Genomic DNA, 21,682 nt, shown 5'->3' with positions numbered 1-21,682 from the left:
CCTCAGAGTCATACCAGCTAGAGTTTGAATCTTGGGCAGATTCCTAAATCTCCCAAAGCCTCAGTTTCCTTATCTGTAAAATGTAGATAATTATATGTATTTCATAGTATTTTTGTGAGGATTAACAGAATATATATATATATATCACTTAGAAAAGTTCCTAGTATATGATAAAATGCTAAATAAATGTCAGCCAATGATGATGATGATAATTGTGGTGGTGGCAGCATCACTCGATGCACATTTTTCCTTAGTTTGTATAATGCCCCCATTGAAGAAGGAAAACTGGGCCTTTTCATTTAAAAAGACATAAAAACAAATGTCTTCATGACCAGTTTTTTGCTGTTGCAGATAATACCTGTTCACCTTCGGCATTCACCTGTGGCCACGGAGGAGGGTGCATCCCTGCACACTGGCGCTGTGACAGTCACAGTGACTGTGTGGATGGCAGTGATGAGCAGAACTGCCCCACCCATGCACCTGCTTCCTGCCCTGCATCCCGCTTCACCTGTGACAATAACCTGTGTATCCCAAGGAACTGGGTGTGTGACACAGACAATGATTGTGGGGATGGATCTGATGAAAAGAACTGCAGTAAGTCTTGACTTGGTTTCTCTTGGTCGGTCAGCTTAGTAAATAGATCCAACAGTCAGTGACTATGCACTCCTTCCTAAGGCTCACATGATTTTCACTGTATCTTAGGCACTTCTCTTCCATCTGTCAATCTCTGTGTTAATAGGCTCTGATACCCATTGAACCAAGAAATAAACTTATTTGGTTTTGTTTTTGGATGACATTAGCATTGACAACAACATGCCGACCGGGTCAGTTTCTTTGCCCTGACCATCGATGTATTGACCTATCTTTTGTCTGTGATGGGGACAGGGACTGTTCTGATGGATCTGATGAGGCTGGTTGTGGTAAGTGGATTGCTTTATTTTCATTCACAATGTTTATAAAAATCTCAATGTTTAGTTATTTTTTCCCTGAGCTAATTTCTAATGCTTTTCTCCTTCATTCTTAGAATTAAACTGCACTGCTTCGCAATTCAAGTGTGCCAGTGGGGGTGACTGTATTAGGAACACATATCGTTGTGATGGTGTTTTTGACTGCAGTGATCACTCTGATGAGGCAGGCTGTCGTAAGTACCACACACCCAGCATGTTTCAGACAAAGGGATCATTTCATTTTTGCCAATATTATATTACCACAAATGTTCTCAAACTCAGATAAACTGGAAGACAGCCTGAATTATAAAGTATTCCAAAGGAATGCAGTATTGAACATGCAATAAAATTGATTAGGCATTACCAAATAATGATTTGTAATTAGCAAATTCAGTGGTTTTATAAATAAGCACTTCAAATAGTCTCTGAGGTGGGTTAAATATTTCTTAGATATCTTTGTTTTCAGTTTTAATATTTCTTATCACATCCCAAATTAGTGGATTTCAAATTTTTGAGGCTTTACTGTATATAAAGATATTTTACTGGGTTCTTTTAAATCTCAATAGTGAGATGAAATCACATTACGGACATGGTTTGGAGCTGTATTTGGTATTGACTCTAATGAATTTATGTTTTCAGCTATTATTTGTTTGAATATCTGCAAATATGTTATATATGGCCTTCGTCCTTAGAATCTGCTAAAAGGCAAGAGACAGTGAAGGCAAGATAGATGGTTACAAGGGCCTTAGAAATGGTATAGGTAAAACTCTATGGAGATTCAGAGAAAAAAATTCTTTCTAGTTGGAGGATTCAAAGAGGACTTCATACAATATAAATCTGATGGACCTATAATCTTAATAGGCTGGAGACCTATAATGACATGATTTGTCATTGCCCACTTTTTGAGTTAAATAGATTTTAGACTTGTAAAAAATTGTCAGAGAGTTGGTCATTTGTTTGGACAATGGTGTTCTGAACCATAAAAAGTAGATTTTTATCAATTCATCTTCCGAATCAGAAAGGAATTATGTAAATTCATGAATAAAAAGAAAACTTAAATAAAATGCTTATATGCTTTATAGTTTGCATAGCACCCAGAAATTCCTAATCACTAATTTTCCTTTTTCACATTGAAAACGTGAAATTCTGTGATGATCTGAGGTTAAACTGCCAACTGCCACTGGCTTGCTGTTGCCTTACAAGGTCCCTGGGAGGGATCTTGGGTTTACCCTGGTGAAATAGGGAAGTGATTTTTATCTGTCTCTCGAGGATTGCTTGGTGAATAGTGGAAAGTTTGCAAAGAATTCAGTATTTACTGTCACCTTTAGTTTACTTAATGTGTGCTGGATTCACTGGATATAGTTCACTTGAGGGAAAATAATATAACTTCCAAACATACCAATATAATATTAAACACATGAAGTTCGTAGTAACCATAGCTATTTAAGCTCTTGAAATGCTCTGTTAATTCTTTTATAGAGAGATGGATAAATTTTATTGTTGAATCTGCAATTGAGTGAACATTAGCTAGCTCTCTTTACTTGTTTTTGTTTTTGTTTTTTGGAGGCTGGCCGGTATGGGGATCCAACCCTTGACCTTGACCTTGGTGTTATCAGCACCACACTCTAACCAACTGAGCTAACCGGCCAGCCCGAGTGAACATTAGAAATGCAGGAAACAGTATGTTCTTATGACTCAGGTACTTATCTTCTTTTATTTTTAATTTAATTTTTTAATTTTTAATTTTTATTAGTATGTTCATTGTTACAAATCATACTTATTCTTTATGCCCCTTATCCAATTCAGGTACTTATCTTCTATTCAAGAGTTCTGCATCCTATACTTAGTTTGTTGTCAGGTCTACTAATCTGACACATAAATTTCTATGTATCATAATGTGGGAGAAGACCCTATATCATTTTTGCCTTTAATATTAATTTTGTCGTAGCCATTATTATAAACCTAGTATTCATCCAAAATCATTTCCTCTGAATCTAGACTATAAAAGGGATTATGAATTGCATTCAAAAGTCCATTTCCTTCATGCTTTTCTTCTAGCAACCAGGCCTCCTGGTATGTGCCACTTAGATGAATTTCAGTGTCAAGGAGATGGTACCTGCATCCCAGGCACCTGGGAGTGTGATGGGCATCCAGACTGCATCCAGGGATCTGACGAGCACCATGGCTGTGTCCCCAAGACATGCCCTTCATCTCATTTCCTCTGTGACAATGGAAACTGCATCTACAAAGAGTGGCTCTGTGATGGGGAGAATGACTGCGGGGATATGAGTGATGAGAAAGACTGCCCTACTCAGTCCTTTCACTGTCCCAGTTCACAGTGGCAGTGTCCTGGCCATAGCATCTGTGTGGATCTGAGTGCAGTGTGTGATCACATCTTTGACTGCCCCAATGGGACAGATGAGTCCCCACTTTGCAGTAAGTTTCCTGACCACAGTTTACTAGCCATAAATTCATTCTGAGAAGTAGCCTGGTGTGGATCACCAGTGTTACACTCAATGTGTAGCTTTCTAGGAAGGGATTTCAGTTCCTTTATGAGTTCAAATTGGTGTAGGCTTTATGAGTTCAAATAGCATCCAAATAAATCATCACTGGTTGATATTTCTCATTAAATCCTTTGCACTCGTTTATGTGTTTTTACTTCTTTTTATGTCATTATTTAGATAAATGGGAATAAATGAGGCCATTATATTGTCAAATTAAATTTGGTTCCGTTGGTAATGTGCTCATTAATTTTCTAACTTTAATATTTTCTAATTTCAATCAGAACTTGCCACAAAAAAAAAATGAAGTCTGGGGATTTGTGTTTGCTGTGATTAAAATGCTGTGATTGGCATGTATTCCTAATTACTGTCCTTCTTTCTTTCTTCTTTAATCAATGCTCAATCTCAGATGAACCCCAGCCAGGTATGATTGCAAAGTATTTTAGTTTCTTATGATTCATTGTGTTTGTGCTGAAAATGTCCTAATTATTTTGACATCCCCTTCTAGTGCATGTTCCGTATTATGAATCTTATAAATAAGTTAGAGTACACATGGAAATAGAGGGTATTGTGTCCGAGGCACGTGAACTGTCTTTGGGTGGATTCAGGCATTGGTATTTTGCCCTTGAAAGTAAGAAATGATGGTATGTTAATGGATGTGTGCCTTCTAATGTTCCAATGGCCTTTTCCATTCCATTTGTTCACTTTCATAGGTCTTCCAGTCTTTTCTCTTAAATGTTTTTCTTCCATTTCTGTATAGATATAAGAATTCAGAGGAAGCAAGTAAGAAGCACGTTAGGTTTCCTAGTGTGCTTTATCAATGATAATTTTGTTTCTTGATGTCAGTAGTATTTGTCCAAAGTACTCTCTTTGCACTAAATGGAGTTATACTCGAGGGTTGTAGTGAAGACAGTGATCCGATGGATATGAAGGATAGTAAATCCTCAGGCAAATCAGAGCAGACACTGAGCAGCCTGTGGAGCTCATCTAAGAGAATGCTGCTCTTAGCTCTTATCTGGGCATCACACTGAAGATGTCGTGAGATTACGTGACAAATGCCATGAGACTACATGACAAATGTCACATCAGAGCGAATCAAAGAAGCAAAGATTCCTGACTTTTTCCCTTCGTGATTTTCTTTCTTTATTCTAGACCAGGATAGCTGCTCAGATTCCAATGGCGGTTGTACTCACCACTGTATTCAATCGCCCTTTGGGGCTAAATGCCTATGTCCTTCGGGATACCTACTTGCCAATGATTCTAAGACCTGTGAAGACATAGATGAATGCAATATTCCAGGCTTTTGTAGCCAACACTGTTACAATATGAGAGGTTCTTTCCGGTGCTTGTGTGATGAAGGCTACATATTAGAAGGTGATGGGAGGACTTGCAAAGTTACAGGTAATTACTGAACTTGAAAGTAAACTAATTCCAGCCAATTTAACACATCCCAGAGCATAACATCAAATGTCACTTGTAGGCATTTGACAATGTTTAGGAGTCAGATTGACTTGAATCCTGGACAGTTTATGTAACCTTTTTTTTTTTTTTTTAAGGTTATGTAACCTTCTTAAGCCTCAATTTCTTGTGAGGATTAAGTGAGTTAATACATACAATGATTTTGGAAAATAGAGGTCAAAACATATATAAGTAGAAGATGATTTTTCATTATTTATAATATCAAAGTGGTTTTTATATTTAAAAATAATTTCTATATTATATTTAGGTATCTTTAGATAATGCCTAATGAATTCAGTTTTAACTAACATTAATTGAATTTCTACTATATGAAAGCAATTATATTATGTATTAGGGTATTGATTTGCCTGCTTTCAAAGTGACCAAATAAAAGAGACTGAAACAAAATAGAAAATTTCCTTCTTTTATAATTTTTATAAGTAAGAATCTAAATGGTAGGCAGTGCAGGGAACTGAGCTGGTCTGTTATGCTCATCATGTGGCTTCCATCTACGGATCCAATGCTATTGGCCTTTGCCTTTGCTCAGAAAGGAGGAAAGCAGCTTCCTTTTAAGGATGTAACCCGGAATTTGATGCATCATTTCTGTCACATGCTATTGGTCAGAACTTAGTCATGTGATCACTCCAAGCTGCAGTGAAGGTAGAGAAATGTCTCTAGCTGGGTGGCCATGTGCCAGGCTATAATTTGGCATGTTTTATTACTAAAAAGAAAAAGAGGAGAAGGGATATTGGGAGACAATCAGATTTCTCTCTGCCACAGCTGATTGACTTAGGGAGAACAAAAATGTTACAATTTCTGCTATCAATAAGCCTATAACCTAGTAAGGAAGATAAGCAAAGTACAAAAATAAAAACAAGTAAAGGGAAGAATGTAAGTATATTTCACTCCAGACTGGTATTTAGACACACATTGAAATATAATTCAAGAAAGAATGATATTTCATATTTCAGAAAGTCCATTTTAAATACACATGAAAATCAGCTAGCTGTTAAGGTTAAGAATGAAGTGATTAAAATCATTCTTATGGGGCTTCCCCCCCCCGCCACTCCCCATCACTATAGATTGGAATTACATCTTTCTTCTGTTACCAAAGTATTGCATCAAATGTTTAAGAGGCACTTCGTGTTTTCTCCCAGAATCATTGACATTTTTGCATTTTTTTCTTGGACAGCATCTGAAAGTCTGCTGTTACTTGTGGCAAGTGAAAACCAAATTGTTGCTGACAATGTCACTTCTGAGGTTCACAATATCTATCCATTGATCCAGAATGGTTCTGAAATCGTAGCTATTGATTTTGATTCAGTCAGCGGTCGTATCTTTTGGTCTGATGCAAGTCAGGGCAAAACCTGGAGTGCTTTTCAAAATGGAACAGACAGAAGAGTAGTAAGTATATTTCTGCTGACCTTTGGCCTAACCAGCTCCCCTATCTTGGGTCTATTTGCTGTTATTCACCAGTGAGAGAGGATCCTCCCTCATTCTGGGTAGCTCTCATAAGTCCCTTCTGGGCCACATCACACCCAAGAGGCTTGGATATTCGTAACTCCTATTCTATGGGTGTTTTATCTAAAACTGAAGAATGTGACCTCTGAAGGCAGACCTACGTATCTAAATTCCAGATCACATGATGCAGAGACTTCACAATGTCTCTGAGTTCCCTTTTGTAGTCTTTTCTAGTGGATAAGAACAGAGATAAATGCAGAAGAGTTAAAGAGTTGCTTTTCTTGGCTCTAATTTAGTTAGGCTTCTCAATCCATCTCCCAGAGTTTCACTTTCTTGACCCCTGATACTTATGTTTCCTCTATCCTTTAGAACTTTATTTTGTAATTGTAGGTGCTCAATCAATAAAGATATTACTCTTGGCATGCGATCATTATAAAGTTTCATAAGGTTGCCAACTTTGCAAATGGATAAAGCTCTTGTTCAATTGTAGAAACTTTTGTAACCAAAATGAAACTACACACTAGTCCAACAATACAAGGGTACCTCAAAAAATTTGTGGAAAAATAGAATTAAAAGATAATACAAATTTTCCATGAATATTTTGAACTACTTTTGTGGAGTTAACTTAGAATACTCAATACTAAACAATCTTACATGATTTCCCCAGAAATCCTGACTGTTGATTTAGTGGTTAGCTGCTGGGAAGACAAAATTTTCTAATCCCCACAAGCAATCATAGGACAAGTTAGATGCCTTATTCTGGATTTTTGTATAATTTCCATGTTTGCATTCATTTATTCTCTTTAGAATTCATCCTTTATCCACTTTTGTCTTTAGGTACTTGAAAATGGTATCGCCATGACTCAAACTATTGCAGTAGATTGGGTGGGTCGTAATCTTTATTGGACAGATTATGCTCTGGAAACAATTGAAGTCTCTAAAATCGATGGGAGCCACAGGACTGTGCTGATTAGTAATAACGTAACAAAGCCAAGGGGACTAGCATTAGATCCCAGAACTGAGTAAGACTTTTTTTTTTTAATTATGTTGCCTTGACATGGTTATAATGAGGGAAAAACAACAATAACATGGTTCCTGTTTAAACATGGTAGTGTTCAACTGGTTGTTGCTATCTCTCCTTTATCTGAATAGTCTTCTTAAAGTACATAAGAGCTGTTGGTGGTTCACTTTATCTGAAGATCATGTTGATTTATCAGTTTGACAATACAATTATTAAAATGATTGTTGTATATTTATTATTAAGTTTCTAATAATGCATGCAGTAATATTCCATACATACCTCATGATTATACAACAAAAAGCTGGATTTTTCTGCTTCAGTTTTATGTTTACTAAAGTACTCTTTTAAGTTGTATAAGAAAGAAAATTTTTGCCTGTTGGTCCTAAAGGAAAGAAAGAGAAATTCTCCCATGTGTTTAGAAACCATTGAGGGCTTCCTTCCTTGAATTTACTTAGATTCTATAACTTAGATTCTTTTCTGCATGAAGGTGAATTAGGCAAATCATGTTCAATGTGATGCTGACTTCCTAGGTACTTTTTTTTTTTTTTGGCGGCTGGCTGGTGAGGAGATCCGAACCCTTGACCTTGGTGTTATAACACCGTACTCTAACCAACTGAGCAAACAGGCCAGATTACACACCAGTGAAATTTGTGATGAATCTCTGATGAGGAGTAAATTGATTCTCTTATCAAAAATGTGACAGGGTGGACAAACAAGGACAGATGGATTTTTCTGGATCAACTATTTGTCGATTGTATACAAAATTTATTGGCATTGTGACATTTCAGTGTCATAATGTACTGCATGTTTTATGAACATTATAAAGACTCTCAGATGGCTTGTGATTGCATTATGATTACAGTTTTTCTTTGTGACGCTCAAAGGAAATATTAAGCTCTGTACATATATTCTGAACTGGAGATAACTTATTTTAAGCAGAGCATAAACAGGATGTTTATGTATTGTGTCCCCTCCAGTTGGTAACTAGTTTCTTTTCACAGAGAACATCTCTTGTTCTGGTCTGACTGGGGTCATCATCCTCGGATCGAGCGAGCCAGCATGGACGGCAGTTTGCGTGCTGTTATTGTCCAGGACAAGGTCTACTGGCCCAGTGGCTTAACTATTGACTATCCCAACAGACTGCTGTACTTTATGGATGCCTATCTTAAGTACATAGACTTTTGTGATTATAATGGAAACCATCGGAAGCAGGTGGTAGCCAGTGGTTTGGTAAGTTGGAAGTGAGGAAACCAAATTAAAACTATAGTAGTGGCTAGGTAGAAAGCAGATAAGAGTATCAAGAAAACTAAGAAATTAATTTTTGAGTCATAGACATTATCAGGTCAATCCAGGAGATACCAACAACAGTGAGAGTGAATTCATCCTCTATCACTAATAGAAAAATAAATTTTTATTCCAGTTCATTTCCAGTTCACAGTTTGATGGTGCCATATCCAGGAAGGATTAAGAACCCATGTGATTTAGTTGATCTGTACTGTAGATGCTAATCTGTTGCTGCTATACCTTTATTTTCGCAAGTGTGATGGGCAAATGCAGAAAATATGTATTTTACGAAACAACTGTTATTGGCTTCTGTGTAAGGTTGCCATTGTTTATAGTTCCTGTGACTTGAAGAGAACCTGGGAAGGCCTCCTACCTTCAGGAAATATACACCAAAAGTGTAACAGATTGATGTGAATCAGTGGGTGGCAGAAACAGATGGTGGACATAGCACTGGACAAGGACTGGTGATTGGCAAAAGGGATGAAGAACCTCTAACTAGGTTCTCTAGTTACATCCTCTCACTAGTGGGTGATCCGGATACATCACCTTACTTTCTGTACGTCAGGCTTTGTTTTCATTTGTAAAATGGATGCCCAGCGTAAGTATCAGGGTACACATGAAGGATAGATGACGTGTATGTGAAAGTATTTTGGGTCGTATAGTGTGGTGTAGGACAGGTGGCATAGTTTTGCCTATCTCTTGCACAATTACTTCCCTGTGTCTTTGTGAAATAGTTAAATGCTGAAGGAAACCATCTTCTTGAGCAGATAGCTGCTTCTACTTAGTTCTTCTTGGCTCTTGAGTCTGGGTGAGGTCTCACTGTTCTATTCTGCTTCACAGATTCTGCAGCATCCCTATGCCCTAACTCTCTTTGAAGATTCCATGTACTGGGCTGACCATTCTACTCAGAAGGTTATGCGAGCCAACAAGTGGCATGGGGGGAACCAGTCAGTTGTAATTTATGATATTCACTGGCCCCTTGGGATTGTTGCAGTTCATCCTGTGAAACAACCGTTTGGTAAGAGAAACATCCTGCCTGGGAATAGCTTGGAAATCTCTTTCTGGGAATGCTAAATGCGCAGTACCTCAGACCTGTTTGTTTAGGCAGTAAATTTCCCTGTTCTCTTTACTAACCACCCCACTCCACACTTTCCCCTGTCCTAACAGTGCCATTACTTTTATTTACCATGGAAAACTCAAAGCTCATGTATAACAAAAACACATCTGAATTGTATCATTTTATTCAGTAATTGGTTACTACATCTGTCCCTATCTCTGAGTCCTAGTTTCCTCAGTTGACAAATATAATGTCTGGTGTAGACCAGATATTACCTTAGATCCCATCACTACCACTGTGGTTTAAAGCAGCTTATTTTTAGGACTCATTTATTATGGCACCATTGCCTTGTAGGTGCTCTGCCCCAAGTCATCCTAACATGTGTGGTGTGGGTGGCTAGGTGACTTAAAGATTTGGTCTTGGTAGTGTTCTTTCTGGTTGGAGGGAAAATACATCACTAATTCTTCACTTACTCTTATCTCTTCAAAACCTCCAATAGTTTCTCATCGCCCTTCAGAGTCTGGCCCCTGCTCCTTCCCAGATCTCTTCTCCCACCTTCTCTTGCCACGTTGGACTTCATCACGGCCTGGAAGCACCTGGCTACTTCCCACATCTGAACTTTTGCATAACTCTTGCCTCTGCCTGGAACATCTCTCTTCCACATCTCTGCATGACTTGCTGCTTCATGTCATTTAGGATTCTGCTCAAATGTCACTTTCTCAGAGAAGCCCTCCTTGACCACCCTATCTAAAATAGCCACCGTTCTCATAATTCTTTTGCTCTTTACCCTTCCATTTTGAAATTAAACACACACACACACAATTTATATGTTTAGTTCTGTCTGTTTTTGCTAGAATATATACTCCATGTTTATAGTATCTGCAGAGCTTAGAATGGTGTTTGGTATGTAATGAATATTTAACATTGTTGGGGTGAATGAATGGATGAATAATAAACTAACACAGTATATGTAATACAAATGTATAGGATCTGGGGAATATCCTGTGAGCATAGGATGCACACAGGATCCTTTTCAAGGAGTGGAAAAACACAGAGATGTCATCAGTAGAAAAATAAAAGATTATTATCTAACCAAAACTTGGACAACACTAGGTAAATGTCAAGGTCACATAGCAAACACACAGCCTGGTTTCATTTGATGCAGAAAGGTCTCTTTTAGTTTAGGCAATGAGATGTATTATTTAGCATCATTTTTCTATTACTAAATTCCAAATTACTTAATGACTGTTCATAATCCAGTTTAGACTGGATTGTTTTGTGACCTTGGGTAAGTCACTCCTCCTTCTTGTGCATCTTATAAATTTTAAAATTCATGTTTGAAAGCACTGTGCTAGGGAAGGGTAAAGTAGTTTAGGGAAAACAAAACAAAACAACAGAGGTAACTTAACATGCTTGTGTCTCCAACTACTGGGGGCCTCTGGGAGAACAATAACAGCCAGACTTTGTGCACTTTAATGCAGGAGGTCTTCCATTCACCAACACCTTCTTCTCTTCCTCACACAGGCATAAATTCATGTGCTTCTGCCCACTGCAGCCATCTATGCCTGCTTTCTTCACGGGAGCCTTTCTACTCCTGTGCTTGTCCTTCGGGACTGCATCTCTCTCAGGATTCTGTGAATTGCTTGAGAGGTACAGTATACTCTTTAAATGTGCTCTGAAGCTGGAGCCTGTGTAATTTGTGTCAAGCAGTGGAAACTGTAAACCCACTTGTTACTGAGCATGTGCCTTATTCCCTTTGATTCAGCAGGTGGATTGTGTGTTGTGGGGTGATTTAATCGAGCACCTCAGTTGTAATATATAGTTTCTGTATGTGGAACTAATGTCAGCTGTGCATGTAGTTGAACAATCTTTAACCTCATATCTTCTCTCAACCTGGCTACAGTTAGACTTTTCTGACAAGCTACAGTAATGGGAAGTTTTAAATTCTGCACTTACGGAGTAAAAATTCTTTATGTTTGTGTAAGGATTGTGTCATTTCTACATTCGTAACCAGTAGTCAGTGATGAGTATTCTAGCCTGGGTCTTCTGACTCCAATTTCAGTACCTTTATTATTACAATCTGATACTTGAAAAAGGAGAGTTCTCTCTGTATGAAATATTATAAGAGACGGTTTGAGCAATTTAATCTTCATCTCATCCTAGAGATATTTTGCTGGATTGATTGAAGAAAAGATGTAGTCAATTCACAAAGGATATTTCTTCTGGAGTGTTTACTTGGGTATAATAAACTCTTTTTAAAAATCATTCGCTGTTGCTTAAAAATCTAAAAAGTTACTCTAAACCCAAGTTTTTAAAATTTCTCAGTGAAGAGGAGTGGATGTTTTGATATTGATAAAAATTGCTCTACAACTTAATATAAATGTTTAATGATAGCATATTCCTAAATTTAGAGAAAATAGAATCCTAATCTGGAGGAAAATTTAGTTTTCAAATGGAAAATAAGAACCAAATCCAGAAAGTTCATGGTGTTTTTAGATTGTGCAGATGTAAGATTACTTAAAATCAAATTCCATCAGCATGTAATATTGTACAGTGATACTTTTATGATGAAAGATTTTAATTACTGGTAATGCTTACAAAGGAATTGACATTCGCTATTTTTCTTCAGAGACTTATTATGCACCTAATCCTTGTTGACATTGTTTAATTTAGTGTGTCCTCAAAGTCTTTCAGGAGAAGATTAAACCTGGCTGTAGACATTCTGGACACAAAGCATTCTTTCACCACATTAAGATTGTTGAATTGTGCATTGGGGTTTGGTGTAATCAGTATTACTATCTGATGACAATTGATGTGTTAATTCTAGATAGAACCTTTTGTTGTTTTACAAATAATTCCAGTAGTGGTTATCCCATGGTTTGACTTTCCTGAGCTGGAACTTTTTCAGTGTTTCTCAGTTGGTTTCTGAGCACCAGTTGGGTAACTGAGTGCTAATATATGCTAACTAAAAAAAGGTTGCACATTTTTTGTTTAACAAGTTTAGAAGAGTTGTTAACATTTATATATGAAAACATTTTTTCTTTATTTAATTGTTCAGTAGCCTTTAAAATAGTGTTTACTAAATATCTAGAATGTATTTGGAAGTGCTTTTGTGATACTGTTTAGTGAAAAAGCAGATATTGTCTAATATCAGCCTTGTAAAAACACACATTAAAAAAGTCTGGAAGAAAACACACATAAGTGACAACGGTGGTTATAGTTGGATAGGGGAATTATGGGATATTTTTTCTTTTCTTTTTTTTTTTTCCTAGGCAAAGAACTTTATTAACCTTTGTTTCAAACTTTATTCCCAGGCTTCTTCAGCTTAATTAGCTGCAAAGAATGAATTATGTATAAGCAAAAACTGAAAAGAGCTGCAGTGTCCAAAGGGCTTGGGCTTAAAGATATTAGAGATCTAGATTTTATCAGATCCTTAAACAAACAATTTTAAAAAACAGTCATAATAATAGCGGCTCCCAGAAACTTCTTCAAGTTTTATGTTCTTCAGAAGTTCATCCAATTCAGTTTGCCTCATTCTTGGAAGGCTCATCAAAATTCTCCACAAGATCTCGAACTTCATCATCATCCTCCTCTCCAGTAGCAAGTGGTGCTTTTCCATCCACAGATTGTTTGGGCAGAGCTTCAGCCAGTCTCCTTAAGCTGGTCAGACTGTCTGCACCAAGCTGGTTTAAGATGCTGGGTAGCATTTCTGTCAGTTGCTTTGTCTCTGCATGGCCTGTAATGGTGAAAGTGTTCGCTGCCAGGCTTGCCTGAACTTTAGGCAGTGTAGTAGTGATGAAGAACATAGATTTCAGAGTCCAAGAGACCTGGTTGTGTGACGTTGGTTAAATTGTTTAATTTCCTTGTGCCTCATTTGTAAGTTGGGAGAGATAATTGTCTAAAAAGCAGGCTTAGAAAGTTTCATGGAGATAAATTAAGGGAGATAATATTGACCTGATGTATGCTGTGTGACAGATGCTCTCCATGAATGGAGGGGTGATTATTAGGGTGATTGCAGTTGTTCAGAAGAGGGGTGACATGAAGCAGTTGAGAGAGCAAGGACCTAGGAGTTAATGGTCCAGGATCTATGTCTTATTACACTACTTCCTGCAGAAGTCACATAGTTCTCACAAGTCTCATTTGCTCCAGTTGAAAACAACTTGCAAGCTTGTTGTGAAAGACCAAATGCTATATATTGTAGTACTTTGTAAAATATAAAACATTAATAGCTGCAGAATTTACGTTAAGTTAAATTGAAGTTTGTACTAAGTTAATAAATGCTGAGTTATTTTTCAGTAATAGAAATGACAGGAACAAAGAAAACCTAATGAGTAATAAATAAGTAAATAAGTGTCAAAATAATCCTGCTGAAGATGTAAAGCTTCCTAGATTTTCAAAATAATGAAAACATTATTATTAGGTCATGAAAGTTATGCAGTGATTAATCATTTTATACTTTGTGTTAATATGTGATATATTTTATATATGTATCTTAATAACACAAAAGTTTCCCTTTTCTCAGAGAGGAAGGGATTTTAAAATAAAACTCCACTCTTGAATTTCTTTCATTGTTTTGGCAGTACAGGGATACAAACCCTTGACCTTGGTGTTATGACACCATGCTCTAACCAACTGAACTAACTGGGCCACCCCTTGAATTTCATTAATTTAGATTTTTTGATGATGGGACTGTAGCCAGGATAAAGAATAAGTTATTTTTGATAAAAGGACCTTTTTTTTTTTTTTTTTTTTTTAATTATCTACTAAGGAGGCAAAGTGAACTAGTAGTTTAAGTAAGATATTGTGGGGGTGTTTAAGTTGTGGTGCATAGGTATTTTTGAGAACTTTAGAAGACACTATTTTCATATTTACTTATGTGTCCATCTATGTATTCAGTCATTTAGTTAGCAAATATTAATAAGGAAACTTTTTGTTCTGTTTTGTTTTTGGAAGCTGGCCGGTATAGGGATCTGAACCCTTGACCTTGGTGTTACAAGCTATACTCTAACCAATTGGGCTAATCAGCCAGCCCCAATTGGGGAACTATTTTATGATAGGTTCTATACCAGGCCCTGGGAACACAATAGTGAGCAAATCAGACACAATCATTGCCCTTGGGGAGTTAGAAACTAGTGGGGAAGACAGACATTTAAAAAAATAATGACTGATGGGATTATAAATTGGATTTATTTATTAATGTCTCTAATAAATACTAGGCAACACTTTATAGTGTCGTTTTATTTTCTGAACATGCTTAGAACTAGTTGTTTACTAAGAATAGTCTAAAAGTTTTCTTTTGCATTTTTTTTGGTGTGTGTGCAAAACCCCCACTCAATCTTTCTGAATTAAGAAAGAGTACGGTAAATACTACTGTGCCTTGGAAAATCAAGAGCATTGTGCATGGAGTTGGAGCTCTTGTGACCTAGGAGCCCACAGAAACCCTGTGGAAGGTCCATGATGGTCTGATAAAATATCTGCTGTGTGCTGTATTTATTGCTGCAATGCTGCAATGCCATTTTAGCACACATAATGGTAATCACATAGTGGTAACGAACGACCCACTGCCGTCCATTACTCTAAATGTTTGGGAATATGGGATATAATTTTAACTAATATTCTGCTCTTTTCACAGATGAGCAGCCTTTCTTAATAACAGCAAGACGCAGTGTAATTTTCGGAATCTCCCTTAATCCTGAGGTGATGAGCAATGATGCTATGGTTCCTATAACAGGGATACAGAATGGTTTTGATGTGGAATTTGATGACTCAGAGCAATTCATCTATTGGGTTGAGAATCCAGTAAGTTTTGAACAACATTCAAAGTGTATCACTTATTTTCCAAGAGCCTGTCTGCACTCTTGGCTTCTCATAGGCAAACTTTTGTTGGGTATGTAAAAGAGAAATGATCCAGAAATTAATCATTTTATGTTTTTTGATTCAATGAAGGATATAAATGTGAGCTTGGCCTGGAGCAAAGATCAAAAAACTCTTAGGAAATTGAAGCTATTGGGTATTATTTACTCATTCAGCAAGTATGTATTAGGTGCCTACAATTTGCACTGCACTAAAGTTCCTACTTCTAACTGTGGAATACTGCCAAAAAGGAGCAGACACAAAGCTTGTCCTAGAGGAGCCTTAAGCTAGTAGAAGATATTATTAGATTAACATAAAAATGATCACAACTCAAGACAAAAAATAGTAGTTCCCTAAGGGGATTCCAGGAAAGCATTTGATATGGCTGCTGGGGCCTCCCTTCAGAAGGTTGCTTCCCAGGTGAAAATGATCACTCCTCCAGTTCCCTTCCCCTTGGGACCCTTTCCTCACCCGTTAGGGAAGCAACCTGTGAGGATGGAGAAAGGGCAAGAAGAATACAAAGGAGGAAGAGAGGAGAGATCTTTTTGTTTGATGTTTGTCACCCTTACGTAAAATATACTCCTGGCCTTCTGAACCACATTTGTGACTTGCGTTTTTTTAAAATCACCCTTATGTCTGTGGTAGTTAAGAAATATTTCTATAGCCAATACCACAGGTAGCCTGCATGGCGAGGCTGTGTTTTCCTGTGGCACAGTTAAAATCAGTGGCGTGATCCTTGGCTTGCTTTTTCTTTGAGTATGAGGAGTATCTGAGACACACAGCCACCAGCAGTAGCTGCAGTGAAGAAAGTGCTCTTCTGCAGAGGCTGTGGCCGTGGAACAGCTCACCTGCCCTCGTCTTCCCTTCCAGGGTGAAATTCACAGGGTGAAAACAGACGGCACAGACAGGACAGTGTTTGCTCCTCTGACTCCTCTAACGGGGTCGTCTGTGAGCCTGGCCTTGGACTGGATATCAAAAAACCTTTATTACACCAATTCTGAAGCTCGATCCATCGAGGTAATGATTCCATAATACTATTTACATAAACACTAGTTTCAGACTCATGTAAAATCTGTTCTTGAGAAATGTGATCATATGGGTTTTGGAGTTATTTTTAAACAGGAAGCAGAAGGGAAGAGGTATTAGTGTTCACTATCAAAGTCTCTGAAGCTAAGGAGGAAAACCACCTTAAAAACAAATTATTGAAACATTCTACTGCCCTATTTTGTTTCCTCCTAATTATCAGTACTACCTCATTCCCATTAAAGGATTTTAGGTAACTTAAAAAATAATATATAAGAATTTCAATAAAAATTATATAAGGAATTCTGTATAAAGAGAAGATTATGGTAGGCAGGGAATTTTCACTATTTTTCCTCATCTAATTTTCAATGCCCTTTTAGTTCTCAACCAAATTTATAGGTTACCTCTATTCTTAGATGGAAATCTTTCTGTGACTCCAATATAGTTTTTCAATAGTGAAACAGAAAGTAGAAACTTGATTCCAATTCTTCTGATACTCCCCTCTTTGAGATAAGTGTTCTTTTTACTCTAATTCCCAGAAGAAATTCTAGATGGGGCTCAAGTAGAAAATGAAGTAAATCAGAGGTAACTTGACTGGTATTGATTTGCTCTACTGTCAGGCAAGGATAAAATGTATAAGGGATTATTAGTTCATAATGATTTTGAAAGTGAAACGTCCTAAAGCAAAGGGAGAGTTTTGTGAGAGGGACAGCGTAAGCAGGGCCCTGTAGAGGGACAACCCATTGCTCTGGGTGGGCACCAGCTGGTAAGGCAGTTGCTCTTGGAGCACTCAGAAAGATCCATGCTAAAGATAGGAAAGCACAGCACCCCGGTGACTAATTTAGAGCAGATTCAATAGGAGGAACTCATATGGGAGCGGTGGTTTACACTTTATGGAGGTCTTTCACAAAACATCATCTCATTTACTCCTCACAACATTCCCGAGGGCAGGCAAGTATAGCAGCCATTCACAACGAGAGGGAAATTTGCAATGTGCACAAATGCGAACCCACAGAATATCTCAAACCAGGAAGAACCTTCAGGTGTTGAGGGGACCCTGGGAGGCTCGTCTGGTTCAAGCCCTTTGTTTTTTACAAAAGAAACTGAGGCCCACAGAAGTTAAGAAATTGGCTAAGTGGTCAGCTTCATTCCTGGGCAGTGGTCTGTCTTTGCACTGTTATAAACCACAACCTCCTTTGACAGTGGCAGAAGATATTTAACTAAAAACTGACATCTCTCTAGAGTCCACTCAGTGCAACACTGTCTTAATTTCAAATGGCAATTAATATACTTTTATTCTGTCTCTTGGTCTCTTGCTTGGTAAATGTGGTCTTCTCTTCTAAACTGATAGTTTTCTAAAAGCAGGGAACATGTCTTCTCCATCAGTGTTAGGTGCAATGAAAAAGCAGCCAGTTGGGGAATAACTGAGTGTGCATGTATGTGTGTTGGTAAGTCACTTTAACTACAGAAACCTAAGGTTTGTAATTGTGCCCCAGTTCAGAGAAGTTTATTTGATTTGGAGTCCTAAGACCTGGCTTTAAGTCTGGCTTGCTTGCTCATTTTTTTCATTCATTCAACAAACAGCAGTAAATGCTTCCTATGGCTCAGTCCCATGATTGGACCTGCATATTCAAAGATGAATGAAACATTTTTTTCTGCTTTTAAGTAGCCTGCACATCTGAGAAATTGATATGTACAAAAATACCCTTGCTCCAATGTGATAAGTGTGATAATAGCAGTGACTATAAAGCACTAGTGATGGGGGGCAGAGGTAGAAGTAAGAGTAGAGGGAATGGCAGTCTTCCTGGTAGCGATTAAGAAGTTGGGACAAGGCATCCCAGGCAGAGGAATGCTTGAATAAAGACCCTGAGATATGAAAATGTATTTTGTGACTGGGAATTGAACTGTATTTCCTCCAATCATGAGCTATTTAACCTTGGACAAATTACTTCTCTAAGCTTATCCTTTTTTATTCTATAAGGTGGGGTTAATAGCTCAGTAAGTCAAACTACTTCATATACTTATCTCATGAACACAGAGAGCTGTTTCCCTCATTGTAGTTTACAGTCACACACCGTATAACGTTTCCATCCACGATAGACCGTATATATGTAGGACCAGTGCTGGGAGCAATAGGCTGCACCACATAGCTTAGGTGTGCAGTAGGCACATACCATCTGGGTTTGTGTAAGTACTCTATGATAGTGACACAATGACGAAATCGCCTAACTACGCGTTTCTCAGAACATGTCCCTATCTTTAAATGATGCATGACCATATTTATAATATCCATAAAAGGCCTATAAGAATAATGATCCAAGAGTAGATTGCCCTTTTGATTTTTTTATTAGATTTTCCCTTAGGTAGAATAAATTGTAAGCAGTTCTTCCTGGTGAATGTTAGGTTAATTAAGAAAATAGGAATAATGTTCACTTACTATTTACTTGTGTAATATTCTTTCCAGCATAAGAGTAATTCACATTTAATTTCAACTTTAAAGTAAATGAGAAACATTGAAGCAATTGTTTTCCACTAGGGGTAGCTGTATGCCGACTCACTAAAAGAAATTTTGTAGCTGAAAAGTAAACCTTGCAGAGTGGCTGTGTGAGAGCTTGATATATTTCAGAAAACAAAGAAAGGAACTTTCCTTTGAACCAAAGAGATCCTCTGGCCTAGGAAAAGGAGAGAGTCTGTAGCAGAAGGAGGCAAATTGAAAAGGGAAAAATTATCTTAGTCCAAGTAGGAGTAAAAGATACCAGACAGGAGAATAGTGAAAAATTTAGAGAGAGGAATGAGGGAGACAAGAAGGTGCGTGTGTGTGTGTGTGTGTGTGTGTGTGTGTGTGTGTGTGTGTGTGTGTGTGTGTGTGTGTGTGTGTGAGAGAGAGAGAGAGAGAAACACAAACACAGACAGACACATATCTGTGTGCATTCAAAAGCAATTTTATAGAAAAACTTTAATGCAAATCAATAGGCCTTTTATTAAGTTTCTTACTACTTGTCTCTCAGACTGTCTCAGGTACGTATTGAAATAGTCTTACTCCTATAAAAAACATGCTTCTAGTTCAATAATCCATTTGTATGTGCTGTATTAGAGTCCTATTAACATTGTGATTATAACAATAATAATTAAAAATAGACAACATTGGGAAAGCCACTAAATCTCTCTAGGCCTCTTTTTCATTATTCATAATATGGGCATAATAATGGTATCTACCTCACTGAATTATTTGTGAGGATCAAATACGGTAATGCTTAGTCTAATGCCTGTTACACAGTAAATGACCAATAAATGCAATGTTAAAAAAAAATAGGAGACAATTACTGAACACAGTTGTGCTGGGTGCTGTGCTAAGTGTTTTAGCTATATTATCTCTCAGTCCTAAGAGCTCTCTGCATAAGATACTGTTGAGAGGTGAATTTACTTGCCTTAGGTCATGCAGTCAAGACCTGGCAGGGCAGAGATTTGAACTTAAGTGTTTTAACTGAGGTTGTTGACTTGGAACATAATTCACTTTAAGTGAATTTGGACTGTTTTGATCAACTGTGTTTGCAGTGATGGGCCACTGAGTGCCATGGCTCAGTCATTGGGGTGCAGGAGACCTGTGGGGTTCCCACTTGTCTTCTAGGATTTTCTCTTAGCTTTTCCTGAAGGCATTTTTGTAATTTCTCTAGGCAGAGGTTCTATATGTCTATCCGTTTGAATCTTTCTTTTATCCATATAAATTTCCTTTTCTGAAATTTTAGGTGAATTGAAAAATAGGAATTTGGGAGGTGACTTTGCTTTTCTTACTCTCATTTTCTACTGAGATGATTTCCTCATAGCTCTGAATGCAGTTAGAGATTATCTTAAATGCAAACCCTCCCTTATTCATCCCTTATTGTGCTTTGGTATTTATTGCATATGTAAAGTTGCCTTCATCTTAGCTTGCTTGCTTTCCCTTTATGAAACAGTTCTAATAAGTGATTTTATGCTATAGGTTTTGACACTTCGGGGAGATATCAGATACAGAAAAACACTGATTGCCAATGATAAGACAGGTCTTGGAGTTGGTTTTCCAATTGGCGTAACTGTTGACCCTGCAAATGGGTGAGTGTTCATAAATGACACACATCTTCTATACAGCACTGTTCTTGTTAACGTCATGGTCTGACACAATGGAAGAATTCAAACATAGGACGTTTTCTGATTTCATATGTCAACATTTGAAAAATACAGGTCTCACTGAGAAAGAAATAACACTGAGCTATATTCAATTTGAAGTATAGAATTTGTATTTTGTTCTATGTTCTTCAAGTTAATAATGCCGAACATAAAATTAATTCTAAACAAGCAAGAATTCCAGGAATTTGAAAATAGAATTATAAGAATGAACAATACATTCTGACTTTGAATGAACATGGAAAACTCTTAAGAGGATAGGTAACATTTGCACCAGACCTTGAAGGGTGAGAAGGCTTCCAGTAGGTGGAGAAGTTTTGCAATCTCGGAGTGGTACCTGAGGCCAAGTGAGCAGTGAAGGCATAGAAGCATGTGGTATTTAGCATGATTGTGGTGAGGACCTGAATCAGAGGCTTAGAGTGGCAGGCAGTTGACCAGATGGGAGATACAGCAGCTAAAGTCATTTGGGGACAATTCATGGAGGGCCTTTATTGTCATGTTAAGGAACTGGTATTTATTCTCTTGAGTAAAAGGAGTCAGCAGAAAATGTTGAGGAAGGGAGTGATAGTACCAAATCAGTATATCAGAGAGATTGGTCAGGATTGGAAGGGAGAGAGGCCAGGGGCGGGGAGACCAGTTAGGAGAATATGATCTTGATGGATATAGGGTAGACTCTTCTTGTCTGTTTGGTCAGTTGTTCATTTTGTTGATGTACTATACTGTATTCGAAACTGGAATAATTAATTGTAAAATACTAGCATTGATTTTTTTTTAAGAGATAACCATCTCATTCCAAGTGGATTTTGACTTTGTGTTTGAGAGTCATCAAATTCTTAGGCCTAGAAGGGCACTGAAGAAGTAATTTGCATTAGCTTTCTGCTTTGAATAAGGATGATATACAAACCAAACCCAATTT

At 37.5% G+C, this 21,682-nt stretch overlaps 1 protein-coding gene across 1 annotated transcript in view; it reads left to right on the top strand.

The window, feature by feature from the left end:
• LRP2 (LDL receptor related protein 2) overlaps nt 1–21,682 on the top strand; it is a gene marked incomplete at its 5' end in the record, with an annotated part of 155,211 nt that overhangs the window by 55,798 nt on the left and 77,731 nt on the right. Inside the window, 13 exon segments of the mRNA XM_063085734.1 lie at nt 352–594; nt 801–920; nt 1,025–1,141; nt 3,006–3,383; nt 4,601–4,849; nt 6,099–6,310; nt 7,205–7,389; nt 8,390–8,618; nt 9,513–9,690; nt 11,254–11,379; nt 15,362–15,528; nt 16,453–16,599; nt 20,585–20,694. Of these exon segments, the coding sequence (XP_062941804.1) occupies nt 352–594; nt 801–920; nt 1,025–1,141; nt 3,006–3,383; nt 4,601–4,849; nt 6,099–6,310; nt 7,205–7,389; nt 8,390–8,618; nt 9,513–9,690; nt 11,254–11,379; nt 15,362–15,528; nt 16,453–16,599; nt 20,585–20,694 (2,461 nt within the window).

Source organism: Cynocephalus volans, chromosome 1 (assembly GCF_027409185.1).
Source record: "Cynocephalus volans isolate mCynVol1 chromosome 1, mCynVol1.pri, whole genome shotgun sequence".
Taxonomy (NCBI): domain Eukaryota; kingdom Metazoa; phylum Chordata; class Mammalia; order Dermoptera; family Cynocephalidae; genus Cynocephalus; species Cynocephalus volans.
Note: the sequence above shows the minus strand (reverse complement) of the source record. Positions and strands in the feature narration are given on the sequence as shown.